The 20706-nt window shown below is 39.5% G+C and overlaps 1 protein-coding gene across 1 annotated transcript in view; it reads right to left on the bottom strand.

Moving 5' to 3' along the window:
• Positions 1-20706, bottom strand: part of lemd3 (LEM domain containing 3) — a 49635-nt gene that overhangs the window by 10409 nt on the left and 18520 nt on the right. The window contains exons 2-10 of the mRNA XM_022226830.2: positions 19547-19590; positions 18567-18624; positions 16164-16246; positions 13764-13855; positions 13224-13408; positions 12307-12408; positions 10290-10392; positions 1955-2117; positions 1392-1431 (exon numbers count right to left, since the gene is read on the bottom strand). Coding sequence (XP_022082522.2) covers positions 1392-1431; positions 1955-2117; positions 10290-10392; positions 12307-12408; positions 13224-13408; positions 13764-13855; positions 16164-16246; positions 18567-18624; positions 19547-19590 — 870 coding nt within the window. The remainder of the gene's footprint in view (positions 1-1391; positions 1432-1954; positions 2118-10289; positions 10393-12306; positions 12409-13223; positions 13409-13763; positions 13856-16163; positions 16247-18566; positions 18625-19546; positions 19591-20706) is intronic.

Here is a 20706-nt window from a genome sequence, read left to right as displayed (position 1 = left end):
GTTGCATACACGATGTGTTCGTGCATTTCACTTTCATGGACACAAAAATCAACTCCATTAACATAACACACATGTGCACTGCGTTGGACCATCAAAATCACTCCGGGAGCGATTTTGATGGGTATGCAATATTTGGCGCAAGTTCTGATGTGCATATGGAAAGGCACCTTAATAAGCCAAGAATTGAATACTCCAGGGGTTCTACTTTGAAATGTTATATTGCCTAATTTATCAAAGCAAAAAATTAGGAAACATGGGACAAGTGAATGGTACTTGTAGTTTGTATATGACATCCATCAAATACAAGCAGCTATGCATATCAAACAACAGGAAGTAAGATAAACATGTATACCACATGAAAAGGCCAATGACAGCTCCGTGGATTTGCAGTCAAAAATTAAATTCTCCAAATTAAGGTCTTCAGATTTGGGAAGGAAAGCTAATGCCCTAGACCTGTGACTATAAATATCTGATATCCCAGGCAAGTTTCTCAGTCAAAAGACAGGCCCAGACACAATACAGGACTCAATGCATCTGGCCTCAATAATCTAATTAGGCAAGATCCGGTAGCCATAGGAGGAAAGACAGCTTAGGGCCAAATACAAGCAGGTCTTTGAACACTTCCATTTCTAAACACTGAATTGACACACCTTTGCCTGTTCCATAAACTACTGCCCACAACACCGGAGTAAGTCAGCAGTGCGTATATTCACAACAGGTGAGCACAGAAGGTGAATCAATACAAAGCTTCCCCTATACCTGGCTTCAATCAGGATAAGGCTAACTCAATCAGGAAATCCCTGTCCACTTTACCTTAGGTAGGCTACTGGTAATGCACGAGACAGCGAGGGGGCATGTTCAGTGACTATTGTTTAACTTGTTATGGATGGCTGTGGGACCATCAGTGTTCTTGGAGCAGAGAACCTGTCAGCAGCATAAAACTGCATGCAGACAGATGCTCGCTTTCTTCAAAAATACAGAGAGTCAATCTGTAAAGCACAGAAGACTATTTCTACAGACTAAAGAACAAAGCAGTACCGGTTGAAAGAAATTAATCTGTTAGTTCATTCAAATTCATGATGAGGAAGATGTGTCCACATCTCATTGACACAGGCAGCAATCATTCAATTATCCTAGAAGCAAACTGTTGTACCAACCACATCTTCAGTGCATTCCCTTTGTCTGCTCTCTGGAAGTGCAAGGACCTATTTGTGTCTAACACTGATCCTTACAAATGGGCGTGTAAGGAAGGACACACAGACATAACAGGACAAATCCACAGTCTCTGGAAACAGACAAAATACAGCCCCCTGTGGTAATCTTGTCAAGGTTTGGGATCCCTCTTTTCCTACAGGAAGCTATCCCATAAACCACCCTGTTGTTATGCTTACCCGTTCCTTGCCACACTTTCACTCTGTTGGGGTTTAACTCCTGTGTATCAAAAGAAAACTGATATTGAGATTATGTCCAGAGTAACGCAGGTGTACTGTAGTTACCAGTATAACAGATGGTAGTTGAAACTTCTCGGCCTCATGGAAAAAGAACAGACCTGTGCCATACCCCTTTTACTCTAAAAATCTGTTTGTCCTCATCTGTAGAAACTAAGAGCACATCTGTGAAGTTTCAATCCACTGGGCAAAGTATTTCATCTCTATGGTTATGTATATTGTACACTTCCACATGTTTGTTCATGCTCTACCGTAGCACATTCCACTGTGTAGTCAGTAGAAAGTGTCAACAATTTTGCCAATGAGTGATTGAAAATTGGAAAGAGAACATATCTGATTTTCATCAAACCGGAGCCAAAATGATCACAAGACATCTACAGAAAAACTCAAGGAGGCATGGGATGATTATCAAAATTTATTGTTATCTGGGCAAACGTACAGGGAGTTCTGTTCCCCACCTCTTCATCCCCTTAAAGTTGGGATACAAGATACACGAATTGACTCACCAATTCAGTCATTGGTGTGAAGGATGAAACAACCAGTGAAGGAAGCATCCATCTCCAGACAGGGAACTCTTCACCAGAGATCTGCTGTGTCTCTACACGAACTCGAGACTCATTGGTGTTGATGAACTGCACAGCACGATCCCACAAATGCTGTTTTTCCTTTCTGTTTAAAATCAAGGATGAGGTGGTTAGTTATTCATGTGCCAGTGTTATAGTCGAGACCATCGCAATACCAGACACAAGACCATTCACAAGACCAGTCACAAGTAACACGGTGAATAATGACAAAGGAATGCTTTTGTTACAGTTCATTTGAATAGCTTGTGACTTGAATTCAGACTGGAGATCTTGTGTTGGTCTTGTGAAGGTCTTAAGTTGTCTCGACTACACTGTCAACCATCTTTCCAAGGCAAGGTTCATACCATATGGTGGAAACTTCCTTCTGGGCCCTACTTGTATTATGAGTTACATCATACATGTATGTGGTTTTCTGGTTATTGCAAAAATAAAACTTCTGGATGAAGGGTGGCCGATAAATTTCAGCTAATCAATTTTACGGGACAACAAAAAGTACTAAAATTGATGGCATATTCCATCCTGTGCCAGATTTCTGGGCCAGTAACATCACCTAATGTTGCAAATGACACGTTGCACCAAACCAACAATCATCAACATTCAACTTCCAAAATGAAGTGATATAAACCAAATCAAGCTGACCTGTTTGGCAGTTTGGAATTTTCAATATGGTACATACAGTATTCATAGTGCAAGGAGCACATGAGGAAAGCTAAAAAGCCACAGAAACAAAAATAGACAAGTTTAGCACAATCAAATTACAATGAAGAGTCACTTTACTATCACTGCATGTACAAACGTGTACAAACATGTATTAGTACATGTATGTACATGTAAGTATGTATGTGGATATGAACATTTACACATGGGGTGTACATGTACATACACACATGGCGGCCACACTACATTCTCACTACATTCAAAATGCTTTCAGACCGACATTGTATGTGCCAATCATCCTGTAGCCATGCCCTTGCATTCCGTATCTGGCCAAGGATGTCATGCATTACGAATGATGATTGGGCAATTATTTCATTCGGCTTGTACTCAAAGGCAAGTCCGGAAACTGCAGATCTTATAAGCTTGCCAAGCTGTGCATTTAACCCGTCCAGCAACCAGATATACCCAGCAAGAAATAAGACTGAGGGGTACTCCCCCAACATGTCCAATCCCTATACACATTCCAGACTATTGTTACTTATTACATCCCCCCAAGATGTCTGAAAGGAATTCCCCAGATTCCTGCGAGACAACGACCAACACAAAGCAGGGGGGGTTCTCTCCGTCTCATACCTTGCTGCATATGCAACCAGAACACACGCAACTTAGTATGGTTACCTTTCATTGGGTCAGTCATAGTATGTATTCACCATGGTGAAATTTTGCCAGATCTAGACATTTTATGCAAATCTTGAATAATAAATCATGGTTATCCAAACCAGGAGTAAAAAAACAGTAATACTATCCAAATCGGATCCAAGCCAAACCTTAGAGCTTACATGTATATGCAGCACTAACATCACCCTAAGAAGAGAAATGAGGCTACATCAACACAACGTATATGTACATCAGCTTTACCTCTGTCAGACACCCAACCTCAGGGGCATGTAAAGATATTGCAGATTTAAGGACACTGCAGTTGAAGATGTGCAATGTGACCCCATGGCTATATTAATCTCATAAAAAAGTGAATCCGTGTAATTATGTCACAAGCCTTGTGCACTCTATTGCCTTGGCATGCATGTACAGGGAAAGCTCAGTCTCACAGTAAACAACATGATGGGGAGGATGTAACCGAAGTTACATTTCAAACATAGCTCAATTTATCCATGAACATTTCTGTAATCAAACTAGACAAGCAAATTCACATGATAACAGAATGAATATTCAGTTTTTTCTTCTCGCACTAGTAACAAAAGCAACATTGAACAGTGCTTATCTCTGTAATCATTCTCCAGACTAGCTGGGTATTAGTGACTGTGCGTGCATACATGTACTTAGCTATCCAAGATGCTGAACACAGGAGTAGTTTTCTGGCTCTTTTTAAATTCAAACTAAAACTAAAAAACCCAAATGTTTCTGAACATAATTTTAGTTTGAAGGGAACTGTTTAAACTACATGGACAAAGCAATTAACTTTTAACGCCCAAATTCAGCAACCATACAGTATCAATTTTAGTGTCATATGTTTCACACAGCCAACTGAGGTTAGAATGCACAGGAATTGTACAGCCTCAAGATGTCTTCTTTCATTTCCATGCTCAGTTGAAATGTGGAAACAATTTCAACTGATTTGTTTCCAGATTTTCTTGTCAGCAACAGTTAATTGGTTAGTCGACACAGTATTAGATGACACATAGGCTAGACTTCCTCTAGGCACGCTAGGAGCCCCTATGAGGTAAGCACCTCCCTTGAACTTCTTATCAGACTTTGGTGGACTACAAATGATGGGGAGAATTGCATGAATGGTGGGACTGAATGATAGATGAACAAGTTTGGATAGTGAAAAGTAAAGGCTGCAAAAGCTCCCTACAGAGACACACTCAAAAATGTTAAGGTTTCAAAATCTCCCTTCAGTCAACTTTGCAAACTTGTTGGGCCATCAGCATTTATAATTGTAGTGGCACTTGTCAAGTACACTGACTCATCTCAGGAGCACATTCATGCTGGACTATTAGCCCCTTGGCAATTTGATACCCACTTAAAATGTTCCAACAGGTATTTGTGCCATTTGTAGCTTGTAGTAAAACCAATCAGTTGACTATAATACAATATATGAGTCACTGAATGAAGTGGGTTACTTTTTGTAGCATTTGGAAAGATGTGTACAAACATGCACAAGCTCAATGCGCTTTTCCATATATGTGCGTCAATACTTGCGCCAAACATTGTGTATCCGTCAAAATCACCCCCAGGGCAATTTTGACAGCCCAAACGCAACACACGTGTGTTAAGCTAATTGAGTCAATTTTTGTGTCCATGAAAGCCTACGCATGAATATATCATGTACTCAAGGCATGAAAAAAAAAATACATTTGGAAAGGTGCCTTCACCCAGAGTAACTAAACTGTACGTCGACTGTGACTCTATGTAGGATCAGGTTTTAGCAACAAAACAAAACTCTGTATGTGTATTTTCATCTCAAAAATAGGACTTTCACAGACATTAAAAAAAGGTTCTTCATTCATGGTTGAAAGTCCTTTGCTGTTTATTATTTCGTAAATAAATTGCATTCATGGGCTCTTTTCGAGCTGTTTTAACGTGACTGTTACTTTAATACATTCTTGCCAGCACCATGTTTCATGTCAATGCTCAGAACATAAAATTTAAATAATAAGAGAAAAAAAATCTGATTTATTCAAATTTGCCTTGAAAAGGGGAAAAAAAGTGCGAGTATTTCTTTCAGTAACAAAAAAGGACAGTGTTTAATTGATTCCAAAGAAGGGAGATTTGTTACTGTTTTACTTTGTTTGCTAAATGTGGACTTACATGTACTTTAGGCCATGCGGCATAGTGACCTATGAGCACTTTTATAAAAAACTAGAACGGCGAAGCCGCCATGGCTCACTGCTTGTTATGAATTTGAGATGGATAGGATGGATATCCACTAAGAGACATCTAAGTTATACAAATATGGTTCCTAAAGTAAACAAGAAAACTAACCAAGCTTTATCAAATTTTTTACAAGATTGGTCGACATACAACTGCAATACAGATGTACAAGGTATTTTATCGACCTTAGCAGTAAAATTCATTGTACTCCAGGAGAAAAATCCTAGTTAGTGCTGTGTGCAGACCTCATATGAAGAGAAATTTACCTCAAGTTTAATTTTATTCAAAACAGAGTTTTTGAATTAGAATACATCCAGTATGAACATTAATGGTTCACAAATGTGCCTGTCTCATCAAATCCTTTCCCACAGTCTAATTTCTCACTTCCAAGCACCTGAAGTGAAAACCATCACTCACAACATACATATGCAACAATCATTCAACAGGCTAGGGTTCACAGCTTGTTAGAGCTCAGCTCAATCATGGACTGTGGCATTGAAACCACCTGTCAGGACTAATTCCTAGGCTGCAGACTTCAGTTAACTCCTGAAACTTACTGGACCAGATTTCTCACTAACAGCCCCCCTTACTCTCTATACAAAACTGATCCCAGTGTCAGAGGGGGTAAATAGGAAAGAATGGAACCCATGCAGTGGGACTTGATGACAGGCATGGGAGATGATACATTCAGTGATTAGGTGTCTCAAATTACAGAAAAGGAAGCCAATGGTTTCCCTGTCAAGTTCCAAATGACCTATTAGGAAAAGTTGTACTTTTTCATGTTTTCTCAGTATAAAGTCTGTGGCAAAACTTTATGTCCACGCTGGATTGAACATTCTGGTGGACTTTTTTCTTACTTCTTTGTTTCAAAGATAGAATGAACCATTTACAGCCATTCAAAATTCAAAGGACCAAATTATTGTAAAATAAAATCGCACTTGCCTTAAAGACGGCAAAGGCACATAACTCCCTGTGAAGTTGTAGCATGCTGTCATTTTGAAAATAACAATCAAAGAAGGTTGTTGCAAAAGATCTATCAAGGGACCTGTATTTTGACATTTCTGTGAACATTGCCCCATGCCCTTTAGTTTGTTGTCTGGCAGAAAAATTTGAGTGGCAGATTTGTATGCAGTAGTAGGAAGATAATGTGACCTTGTAGTTGCATGGGCAAAATCCTATCAAAATGCTGTTGTCATGAGAGGGCACATTTCAAAACAGAACACAGTAAATTTAAAAAGTTACTGAGTTACAAGATTTCAAAATTGTGTATTTTCTCCAAAATACACAATTGACTGAGCAACAGGTTTGCTGCCCAGTACCAATGACGAGATTCGGATAATTTTGTTGTTCTTAATAAAAACAAGAACAGCAAAGCTATTCAAGCTTGCTGCTACATATATGTGCAAATCAATTCATTTAAACAAATACATGAAACTTTGTATTTTCTGTGCCATTTGCAACACATGTACATATAATGATCTATTTTTGCGATCGGTTTATGAGCTTACCTCCATTTATATGTAAACATTTGATCAAATCCAAGGTAAATATAGAAAAATATTAGAAAAACATTAGAAAAAGTATAATTATAAATCAAGCGCAATCACTGCCCAAACCTACTCACTCAACATATTCACACTTACCCAACAAATCACCCTCACATTAACAATTCACACCTCATCTGTCCCATTTCCCATTCCATTCAACCAAATCCCAACCCTACCCAGCCACGACCCACACTACAACCCCTACCAATCCCATCCTACCAAATCCCAAATCAATTTTCCTGAGACGGGGAAACCCAGTGCAGACAGTGTGAGTCGGTAAAGGTACAGAACACAACTGACTCGAGCACGATGGCATGCTGAATAAAGGGAAACTATGCAGGCACATTCAAAGTTTTGCCGTGGTGTGCCATGTGGCAAATATTTCCAGTAAATTCATTCCTCTTTTGGTCCCAATCATGGTAGAAATTATTACTGATACAGTTGGAAGATTAACTGGTATGAAGAGTGCACCATTTCTGTACTACATGTAGCAAGTGACTGTGACCCATGGCCTTACTCAAACTCCCACCCAATTAACTTGATGTACACTTATTCTTGCTTATGAGCTCAACCAAATTTCTTGAGTGATTCCCATGGGCGCCACACTAAAAGCAAACTGACTTGAGATCGCAACTGTAAATGTTCTAATATATGCTGTCCAGGAGACAGCAAGGGAAAGTTTGCAAGCTTACTTACTTGGACTCAAGCCCAATCTTCAAAGGTAAAATTTAAAGGAATACAACTTTCAATTCTACATGTTTATTTTGAGCACTGCAGGGCGTGCTTGAGTTTTCATATGACGCTTGATACACAAGGTAAACAACTGATCCAAGTGCTTGGATTAGATATGACTATCAGAAATTAATTGCTTTGTCATTCTAGGAGTCAATGAGGATAAGGTGAGTTCAACTTGATTGAGACTGTCTGCTGTGGAGTTGTTGATTGGCAATGACAGAGGCTGTCATCTGAGATTAGGTAGACAGTTATAGCATCCTGTCAGGCAACTGATCTTTGCCAGACGGCTGAGGAAAGGTACAGTATTCCCAGACAAAACACTATTTCTTACATCACAAAGACTTCAGGCAACTGACTATATGACAATGTTGAACTCGGAAAAAAAGGTCAATTATTTATTGCAACACAAAAAGCAATCCTTTTGTAGGCTTTATGTAAATGTAAGAGCAATGAGGTGAAAAGAACATATTCTATATGAAAAAAAATGGGATAACGGAAATTCAATAATCAATGCTTTTGGTGAATGTCACAGAGTGTCATATACAGATGGAATACAACTTCACTTGGAATTTACACCGACTTTTCTACAAAAACAATGTTAGTCACAGCAGCATCCATTTTATCACAAATGTCAAGGATACATGTAGATCCTCAAAAATATTACAAATGCATTAGGCATCAGAAACAACTAAGGATGTCTTGCATGCTGAGTGAGTCAGCTAGCGAATTTACACATATATGTACAAGGAGAGCTTTACTTGCTGTAATATCCAAACTATGAAACAAATAAAACGTAAATAATCTTCGTTTTTGAATCTGAAATGTTCAGGTTTTGTGAGCAACATAATTAACTGCATGCAGACAGTGGCGTAGGACTCAAATTTGGACTTGGACGAGTCCACTTTTTGATAAGACTCAGACTTTACTGAAAGATTTAAATCAGACTCCAACCAGTGGGACACAGACCTGATGTGGTGGCCTTAACACCAATGCATGAAGATGTCTGAAAGTGATAAAGTAAGTAATAACAGTTCTCCCTCTCAGAACTTATACATACATGTAAAAAGAGGACAACATATTATCTTTTCCACTCATGCTCTTCAACACATGAAAAACATCAGTAGGACTTTGCTCATACAAGTGTGCAAATAGGGTTACAGCAAGCAAACTTTACACCAAAGATTGTATAACGCTGCATAGCGGCAAAAATGGAGAACTTGACTATGAATATATGTATGTGTAAAACGTGGTAATTGCCTGGGCACGATTTGAGCAAACAATACACCTGCACAGTGCTTGTTAATGCACAGGTGCAGACGCCGTGCCAGGCATGCACACCTGAACATTTACAACATACCATGTCCTTTATGCCTCCAACGTCATATGTCAACAACTTATCACACTACAAGCATTTGCAGTGTCCAAACTTATTAATCTTTACAAGGGAATCTCTTTAATTTCTTCCCTTTCCGCTTTTGTCACTTCACCATGTTCACAATCCATCTTCTCCAACCATGAAAACCTCCATGGATTTTGGCACCTTTATAAAAAGACAGGTCCCCCATTTGGGTTAATGGTTTGATACATGTATGTCCTTATGTCAAATTATCAAGAGTCACATCCATCTATATACTGTGAGCCATCCCCCAAATCACGTGATATTTCTGTAGAAAGCCACACAGAATCCACCACATGTACATGTACGTGCAGTGATCGTGCACAACTCAAAATGGCATCAATTTTTCCGGCAATAACATGTGCACAACACGTGATACTGGTAAGTTTCATACTTACATGTATGTTCTGGACCCACTGCACACATTCCCACATGTATGCGTGGGAATACACAATTTATTCCATTCTGCCATTACTTTCACTACCACTACCCCAACTTGCCCATTGGGCATACCAATGTATTTCAGAAGGAGTAACACCGGTTTCTGTACTTCTTGATCCCCTGTACTAGACTTCAACAAGTCGCACATGAATGTTATTTTGCATATAATTCTACCAAAAGTGTTAAACCAAAATTTCTGGAAATCCCACCCCCGGCAGAAACAAGTCTTGGATTTTCACTGATAACCAAAATGTTGGTAACTCTTTCCAACATTTTCCCATAAAAATATCATTAACTGTACAAGTAAATTGACATCAAATATGGGGATGGGTTGTCTATATATCTGTATGTTGACAAATGCTCAGGCATGAAGTGAGGTATTGTGTAGAGCTGCAATCTTTATTTCTGATAGTGATGAACATCAGCCTAACTGCTGATTGATGCATAATCAGAGAAACTTGTTTCCACACTTACCGGTAGTATTTGCCTTGTAGGTTTTTTCTCCAATTCTTTACTTCTTTCCTGATAGTTCACACACGAGTTTAGCAAGCAAATACTGATATCTTTGGATATTGACAAGTACATGTACCTGTGCTTGAGTGGTATCAGCGTATCTCTGATGTGAGGTATGGCCAGGTAGGGTGACAAGCTCTTGTCTTTGCTGCAGGCCTTGTGGTGACTCGCCAGCATCTCTGCCACAACATTATCAGGGTAAAATAGTACTCTTTTGCATGAGTTCCATTTGGGTATGTGGTTACTTATATACACATACAATGACTGAATAAATCTCAGTCCTCTGATTGGTGAGATGTTGAGCATATACATGTACGTGTACATGTATGAGCTATAATTCAAACATAAGTTCTCATCGTTGATGCTTGGTGTAAGAACATTTTAATCCTGGACGGGCACGGCTGCAGCGTTAATGGCACACAATGGCAGCTTTTAACACAAACATGGACGGTAATGACGCACACAATGCAATGCTCTCTTTAAACAGGAGAGATGTTTGAACTCGTGATGTTGACGCTGTTGATGCAAAGAAACAAATGACACATGTTGTCAATTTTGTCAGCTGAAGCACTGATTCAAGTCTGGAAAACTCCTGGTCACAGTTTTAGGTTGGGATGAGAAGAGAGAAAGCCAAGCAAAAATGACCCATCAGATGACTGGGATTTAATTGGGCACTGTATGAAATCAATGATAAATGTCTTATATCCATGCAATGGAAAGAATCAAAATTGTTACGACATTTTCATACACATTTGTAAAGTACAACTACAAGTCAATCCTATAATGATGACGGTACATGGATGTGATCACAGAACCTCTTTTACTAAGTTTTTCCCTTTCTTCTGCCTTGTGGGTCCTGAATTAGTTTTCCCTTTTTATCATGTTTAATACCTTTTTAGGGATAGTTTTGCAAAGTGCCAAGGGAGTGCTTCCAACAAATAAACCCACTTGGCCCAAGTTGTGGATCAGATGTTAAGATGCAGTACTGATTCTTCATTTACATCACAGGCCAAAAGCCTCACATCAAGCACCAGAAGATTTCAACCTTTTCAGACACTGCATTTTAGTTTAAATGATTAGATGTTTGTAAAACAGTGCCTTTCAACATCAATGACAAATTGGAAGAAAACAGTACCATGCAATGAACTATGGGCATACCGTTCCCCTTGGTTCACTGTGTTATTCATGTACTTTCTACTGATTGTAAACATCATGAAGACCAGCCCAAGAGGAAAGGCCTGTCTGGGTTGGGCTTCCAAAAAGTTCCCCACACAGGAAATGCCTGAAGGAGGTCTCCATGATAGGACCTGATGGGTCAGACACTTCACAATTGGGCACATAAACTGTATTCTACATGTACAGCATGAAGTTCTAAGCAACAAATGCAATAGAATTTGTTAATGTAACATTATGGGCAGATACGTTACACTGTGACAATGTGAAGACATTCACCTTTCATTCTCTGTACATTACCAGGAAATAAGTTGGACGTATGTGCACAGATAATAGGAAAGAATTACACAAACAATCCACCTGCAACACGTGACAAGAAATCGACTGTAGGAATGACGACTAAAGAATACCTTTTTTGTATGGCTTATGTGCGGATTGAGGATGGAAAACAGAGACAGGCTAATCAACTACTGCTTATTCAGAAAATAAAAAAGGCAGAGAGGAAAACAGTGAGGCCAACATAACATACAAGTATGAATTGGTTATGTATTTGAACATGGAAGGGATTACAGTTAATTGCTGCATGGGCACATCAGATGAAATTGCAAAATTGAATTAGGGTTTTCCATCAAGATGGAAACTGCTGACAGCTTGATACAGTTGTACAAGGGTCGTTCATGAAACTAAACTGTTAGGTTTGTTCTGTGTCTGTAATGCTTCACTGTACAGAGTGACTCATTACAGGCTGAGAAGTTCATAGCTGAAATGAATAAGTACATTGAGATGAAAGAAACAAACAACTCTAAATACAAGAATATTTAACATCTGATGAAAAATCACAGTACAGAATTTTTGCCAAACTACACTGTATTTCAAATAACTTTGGCAGAAACTTGAGTACATTGGAGACGACTGCTAACCTGTGATGGCATCCACAAGCTGATGCACCTGTTTCTTTTCCTCCTTGTCTCGTCTAATTCTGTACATCATGAACTTATACACTAACCACAGAAACAGAACCACTGTGTGCAAAAACAAATGGAAGTGGAACACAGATTCAATATAAACCCTGGATATTCTTTCACAAAATGGGAGCCATAAGGAAAAAGTGGGGATCCAATCCTATATCTCTCTATTGATGAGTTGCCGCCACAAAGTTATCAGGGTATTGCATGTGAAATATGCATCAACAAGAGTGTCAATTAATTTTCATATATTCTTGGGTAAAAACTGTGGGCCAGGTGTTTGTTCAGCAACATCATATTGCTACCCTCTGCTGAACAACACACACAAGCATGACAAGTAAAGGTCAAATGGATTGTATTTACAATGTACTTGTTTAATAGGTCGACAAAAGCTAGAATCAACCAAATCAACCTGGCCAATGGTAACAGCAAGCTCAAGCCGAGTGGCTGAGTTGTGATACATCTGTCCTTGTCAGCGGGGTTACAGTTTCTTGTCCTACATGTACAGGTATTAATATCGAAGCTTACAAAACTCTTTTAGGGGCTCTCAATACTAAACACTTGGCAATATAATGGGTACAACTTGCTTGAACTGGCAGTGAAGAACACTGCCAACAGAGACATTGTCTGCTGTGCATTTGTAAACAGTTCAGTGAAAGTTGATTGGTTGGGGCCCTTTCCCTAAAGTGTAATCAGGAATGCGTCATGAAAAGTACCAACTTCTGGCATGATCATACTTCATGTTATGCAGTATTCAGCAAATTTTCAAATGATCTGTCTGTTAATGGAACAACAGCCAAGTTTGGTCAAGTTACTACAGGAAGAGGTGAATGGATATCCTTATTCTGCCATGTTTGGAGTATCATGCTCACCAGCACAGAGCAGGAATAGTCTTAACAGGACCAGGAAAGCCGAGCGTTGGACCCTACACAGCCAGGACATGTTGAGATGTTGCGATTCTAACCAGGCAGTCTGTTTGGCCAACTTGACAGCATGCCCAGCCTGGTCTGCAGGGTCAACATTAGCTTGTATTCCCTCACCATTCTTATCAAACAGCCTGCAATTCAAACAGTATTTCCTCAGTAAAAAAGGTCTGCACGGTAAATATCTATCCATGCACATATGCATATCCCTGAGCAGCATTTTACCAGCTGTTATTCAGACAATCTGTAAGGGTTGATACATGAGTTTTGTATATCACAATGTAGTAGCTCAACGCTTTTACCATAAGGGGTGTCCGAGTGTATACGGTGCTCTTGTACTCTGATTGACAACTTTGTTTTCACAACTGGAGGATCACAATGATTTTTTTTTTAAATACAAAAATTAATAAAAAAATGTGCAGGGTCCTGAAAACCATTCCCTCTGCTCAACACATCCTTAAGAGTTGCATGTACATCAATGACACTTACCTCAGACCCCACTCAGGATTGTTGATAATCTTCTGTAAGGCATCTTCCAGATGGTAGGCAATCCAGTGTTTATTGCCTTGAATATCCTTTTTCTGCATACACAGTTAACAAAGTTTGAGTTTCTTGCAACTTTCAAAGGCAAGTTCAGACAATCGGAAACAATGAAAACTGTTTTACCATTAAAATACTTGTACCCTTCATCACTATACGTGCGTGTTTTCAGTCTACTTACTTTTTGTTAACAAAACTTTGAAAGTAATACAAACTTTTTAGCCACCAGCATCTCCTTCAACATTGAATGTTTTCCAGTTATCCTTTTCAGATAACAAGTTTACAAGTTGAAAGCAGATCAGCCAATGTCAATACCATACAATCCTAATGAATACCTTAATTAGAAAGATTCATGGAACTTTCTGGCAAAACTACTACAAAAGTTGGATTAACCTTAACCCACTAGGGCCTTTTTAGTAGGGCACATCCTCAATCCTCCAAAATCCTCCAATTGCCCAGCTTCAAAAACTGCATTCATCCTCAATCCTCTAAAATCCAACAGCCCAGCTTCAAAAACTGCATTCATCCTCAATTCTCCAAAATCCTCTAACAGCCCAGCTTCAAAAACTGCATTTATCCTCAATTCTCCAAAATCCTCCAATAGCCCAGCTTCAAAAACTGCATTCATCCTCAATTCTCCGAAATCCTCTAACAGCCCAGCTTCAAAAACTGCATTTATCCTCAATTCTCCAAAATCCTCCAATAGCCCAGCTTCAAAAACTGCATTCATCCTCAATTCTCCGAAATCCTCTAACAGCCCAGCTTCAAAAACTGCATTTATCCTCAATTCTCCAAAATCCTCCAATAACCCAGCTTCAAAAACTGCATTCATCCTCAATTCTCCAAAATCCTCTAACAGCCCAGCTTCAAAAACTGCATTCATCCTTAATTCTCCAAAATCCTCTAACAGCCCAGCTTCAAAAACTGCATTCATCCTCAATCCTCTAAAATCCAACAGCCCAGCTTCAAAAACTGCATTCATCCTCAATTCTCCAAAATCCTCTAACAGCCCAGCTTCAAAAACTGCATTCATCCTCAATCCTCCAAAATCCTCCAATTGCCCAGCTTCAAAAACTGCATTCATCCTCAATCCTCTAAAATCCAACAGCCCAGCTTCAAAAACTGCATTCATCCTCAATTCTCCAAAATCCTCTAACAGCCCAGCTTCAAAAACTGCATTCATCCTCAATTCTCCAAAATCCTCCAATAACCCAGCTTCAAAAACTGCATTTATCCTAAATTCTCCAAAATCCTCCAATAACCCAGCTTCAAAAACTGCATTCATCCTTAATTCTCCAAAATCCTCTAACAGCCCAGCTTCAAAAACTGCATTCATCCTCAATTCTCCAAAATTCTCCAGTTTTGGGCTCATGCACAAAAAGAAAGGTATCTGAATCCTCAATCCTCCAAAATCCTCCAAGGCCCTACTTTTTTGGGGGGGCCTTTTTGTTTTGGGGGAGGGTTGACACATCAGGTTTGATGCTGAGTTGAAGCTTTTTTTGGAGAGTTGGCAAACAGCTTTACTTTTGTAATAAACAAAGCAGACAAGTGCCTTTGTTTTAACACAATGCACTTGGGGATTGTGTAATGTATGACCAGCGGCAGTGAACAATGGAATACTGTCCTTGGGTACATGTATATTGTAACCAGTATAATGTGTGACCATATGCACCACTAAGTGACCGCTTTTTAGTACAGTACTTCATTCACCATTCATCCTCAATCCTACCAAATCCTCCACGCTTCAATCACCATTCATCCTCAATCCTCTAAAATCCTCCAATGTTCAAATCATCATTCATCCTCACTCCTCCAAAATCCCCCAGAGGATTTTGGAGGATTGAGGTGGGTTTGGGTTAACCCTCCTATGGTTTTACAGCACAAATGTGCACAAATGCCCACAGTCACTGGTGAGCATGTAGTTTCTAATATGGAACTCAAACATGCACAGGTTCAGTGTGTACACAGTAGGTTGTCAGCACAAAATGACCCAGGGTCTTTTGTGCAGTCCTCTTCACTGCATTTGGTTTACTGCACAATTATGCACATGAAACAGTGAAGCACAGTTGGGCAGCACAAAAGTGCAATCTGATATTCCTGTGAGGGACTGTTAGTGCAGTGCACAACACAACACAGCTGTGCTTCTTTGAGGTGTTTACCAAATGACCCAAAGAGTGACTTCAGCATAGGAGGGTTAATGCACTGAAAATATCAAGTTTAGAACAAATATTGCAACAACAGATGGCATATGGTCTGAAATGTACCAGTACAAAAGTATCTGCTTTGATTGATTTAGGAGAGGAGGGGGTGATTCTGGAAACAGATCCTACATGTACATTTTTTACTTACAAATTCAAACTTCAGAAAAGTCAGCACCTCTTCAAGTGACATGTTTCTGCTTGTAACATCTTGGGATCCACATTCATATTTTCCTGCAATTTAACAATCAATTATCTTTAAAGACGTGTTCTTCCTCATCCTTGGATTGTATACGCTGCATGCAGGCCTTGCACCAACTTTTTTCCTGGGCTAGATAACTGCGGATTTTACAAGGCTTGATCAAATTTTTACTATCCACTGTATAGAAATTGCCATATTTTCAATATTGCTTAGTCGGTGGAAAATTTGGCTCGCCGCACACAACACACACACAAATATGGAACACAAATGTGCATGGGTTCAATGTCGGCACAAAATGACACAGGCTCTTTTGTGCAGTCTTCTTCACTGCAGTTGGTTTACTGCACAATGACACACATGAAACAGTGAGGCATAACTGTTGGACAGCACAAAAGTGCAACCTGATATTCCTGTGAGGGACTGTTGGTGCAGCGCACAATATGACACAGCTGTGCCTCTTTGTGCAGCTGACAAAATGACCCAAAGAGTAACTTCAGCACAGGAGGGTTAAAGTGGCTTGGCATAATGCACAATAGAGATGCATGGCCAGTTTAGGTAAAAAAGGTTGTTAATGGTGTGAAAGACTAAAAAGAGAATACTGTACACATGCATGATTCACTGCTGTGAGCTACATGTAGCCACACTGTGCTAAACCTACTGCAGCCTACCAGTCTACCCTGTTTTTTCCCATCTAAAGTGCAATGCAAATGCATGCTCTCAATCATGACTGAAAAAACATATAAAAAGATCAGTTACTGGATTTATTTGGATCCTCAATTCATTTAATACTGAAAGCATCACATGAATTTTAATGTTAATTTTACATGTACATGTAGGTTACTGACTTTCTCATCAGACAACCAAGGAAGCAGATTTCTGTGACATAGAACACCTTCAGTAGATTTTATGTCACACTGGTTGAACATGTATGTATTTTGAGCCAAAAGGAGCATATTACAAACCAAAGGGTGCAGAACACAATACCAAGGTTTTTAGGATCTCTGTGCGGGAAGATATAATCAAGTGGGAAATTTAATGAAAACTTGCATGTTTAACCCTAACTACCGGTATCCCAAACCTGCCATATTCCAACAGCAGGTTTTGTGAGGTTTGGGCAGGTTTGGTACCGTAGCTGATGAACTTCTTGTTAAATTTTGTGAGACTTGGGATGAAAGGTCGAGGGAGATGGTGTTGGATTCTGTGTGAGTTGGGACACGCAGGGTTCAGTGTATGCAGTGTCTGGCTTGCTGTACCAATTGTTGGACTATGCTAGATTTTGTCAGGTTTGGTACTGTTCAGTGCAAGTCATCCTATACTGCATAGACCCATCCATACCATATCACTCAAACTCCAACGGGCTCATTCTGTTGGAGTTTATCACGACCATGATGGAGTTGATTCCCAGCTTGTCATGTACCGGTACAATATTCCTATTCACACAATCACTGCGACTGAGAACAAGTGACTGACATGATAGCCTTAAATTCAAAGCTAAATGTACATGATGTATGTGTTCAGCCCACTAACTGCCCGTAAACGATGCGCAGTACAGGCACAAATCAACTTGCAGAAGGTGCGTGTTCAGACAGTTCACTGCGCTGTGCAGTACTTGACGCTGCTGAAACTTCGGTGGTTTCGATGATCATAAAGGCATGCAGGCCCAGACAATGCATGCGGCATTGCATGCACAGCTTGGCAGCCTTGTTTTTAAGGCTACTAAAGAGACAGGGCTACACATGCATACTATGCGTGCAGTGTGTGACCATCATTGAACTCGAGACAAGTTTGAGGTGAAAATAAGCACGTTCCTATGTGTGTTTCTTTTCCGGCTTTTCTTTTGAGCAAGAGGAAAAAAACAGGAAAAATGGAATTTCGGGGTTTGCTTTCAAAAAAAGAAATACAGAGGCAGTGGACCATGTATATTTGGGGCATTCTTTTTTTCATTCTCATACCAAATGGGGACACTTTTCATGAAAAATTCCAAAAATGAGTTACTTGGCACATCTTTGGAAATGACCTCCTGTTGTTTAGAAGAAATATACCACACAGGGAGTTTACTGTCATCTCTAAATTACATTAAATTTTTAACAATAATTTGATTGGATGGTTTTTAGTCGGCTACAAACAGTCCACTCTTTCTTCAACCCAACTGCAGACTTTCATTGACGTCAACACAACTGTCCATGCTCTCACTGGGATCTCATTCAACTGACATGAAGTTGGTTCCATGGGTAAATGCACTTGAAAGGTACATGTACTGGCAATTAAAACTCAGGTGCAGTAATTTTGGAAGATGAAATAAATGTACATGTATGTGATCGGATAGAAGGAAAGAGGAGAAGGGTCACTCACCAGCTACCTCTGACAACTTGTCATACAAGGACTGCACAATCCTCATAGCCTCAGTATGCTGTGTTTTCATCAATGGGAACCAGGATAAGATAAAAGTATAAGAATTAAATCTGCAACATGAATAATCAAACCAGGTAATTGTAAGTTTGTCAACATGGATGAGCTGCAAAGCAAATAGGACCAGACAGTGATCTACTGCACATGGACAACACACATGGACATGTAAACATGTACTCAAGGTATACATAGAGACTTACATGTGCATGTACACGTGTCTGAGGAAACACCGATACTACAGTACCACACTCAGAGTCACTCACACATGAATTCTTGAACTTGAGCCACATTTATGTATTCTGGCAATTCACACAACCATTGGTCAAAGTATTCAATGCACTGTACCAGCTGCATGACTATGGTGTCACTGAAGTACTGGTGTCTAATTTTGGTCAATGGATTGGTCTATACGACAAAACATACCGGGTAACAGTGATGTCCGAGAACATGTACCAGCCTAATACAAAAGTTCTGTGAGGGAAAAACGCCCACTGATTGAATTCAGGATTAGTGAAGGCAGAGTGATTTCGCACTCTTCTTTATGGGTTAAACACCATCAGGGGCAATACTTTTATGTATCCTGTTCCAAACATGGGGTAACTTGATGTTTTGATGAAAACAATCAAAGATGGAGACAAGTAAGGTACATGTACTTACAGAGGTTCAAGTTCAGCAGAAGCAATCAATCCTGCTTATGTCACTCCGAGACACTTACAGTATCATAATGGATACGAATGCCAATGAAGTCATATAAGCAGTACACTAATGATCTTATAAAACATAATGTACATTGTACATGCACTGTATATCCAATGATACAGTAAGCATTGTTACAGTACTTGAGCCTCATACACATGCATACAGTGCATCACATCTGTGAGAGGAGCATTTATTCCTTGCAATTTCCCATCACTACTTCTTACCCGTTTTATGTCATTACTGCTACTGTCAGCGATGTACTTCATATCTGAAATGAGAAGAAGAATGGTGCAGGTTATCAGCCACTCCTTCAGTATTTACAAGTACAGTACATGTACCAGTACATCATGTGTTTATGGCGAGCAACTATTTAAGCCCGGCCTTTCACATGTTTAATGTTTTAACAAAAAAAATTTTAAAAAAATACATCTTGAAAATAGTTCACGGTACCCGCTGCTTCATTTGACTCAGACTGGCCAGCCGACCCCGGCAAGCTCGGTGGTCGAGTGGTTAAGACATCTGCACTAGTAAGCAGGAGGTCGTGGGTTCGAGTCCCACCCGAGTAAGCTTGTGAGGTTTTTTTCGCAAGCTCTCGGACAAGCACTGAGCATACAGTGCTTATTAATATACGTTGGGTAAGGGCAAACCTGTTATACATATAAAAAAAAATAAATCAATGAAATCTGTGTACAAATTTTGCATTTATGTTTAATGGACCCATGTTTTGGGCATTTTATTAACATGATCAGGCACAAATTGTTAGTTTCAACAATGTCTGTAAAGTGTCATTCTTTTTAGAATTTTGGAGTATCAGGAGCATTTCAAAGCTTAGTAACATTACAGGAATGTATCAATTTACCGACAGGCCTCTAATGTACAGTATCTAACATGTTCATTGTACATGTCCATGTACATGTACTTGCACATGTCCATGCACATGTACATCACGTACATGTACATGCACATGTACATGTCCATGCACATGTACATCACGTACATGTGCATGCACATGTACCGGTATACGATTCCTCGTACTTGAATTTTTTCAGTGTCGCTGCATATCAGCATTCTGGTCTGGTATTTCAGTAATGTACATGTACAGTAGTTGTGGTGCTTTTCAGACACTATTCTATACTGATTATCATTGCTAAAAAATACCAAATCTTGAAGTGAGCAGGGACAGTTTGGAAAGGAAGACAAGTTTGAGAGTGATTCCTTTGTCAGTGTTTGTTGTGCGAGATGCATGAAATATTCAATCCTAAACATGATGAATGGCACCAACTGGTGAAGCTATCCAGCTTGTAAACTTAGCAATGGAGATCACCTATCAAATTCATTTTTCTTTTACAACGAGAAACTCCAGAAGTAAACTTGGTGCTCAAGT

This window comes from Acanthaster planci, linkage group LG04, assembly GCF_054643075.1.
Source record: "Acanthaster planci isolate LZ-2023a linkage group LG04, COTS_SCS, whole genome shotgun sequence".
Classification (NCBI taxonomy): Eukaryota; Metazoa; Echinodermata; class Asteroidea; order Valvatida; family Acanthasteridae; genus Acanthaster; species Acanthaster planci.
Note: the sequence above shows the minus strand (reverse complement) of the source record. Positions and strands in the feature narration are given on the sequence as shown.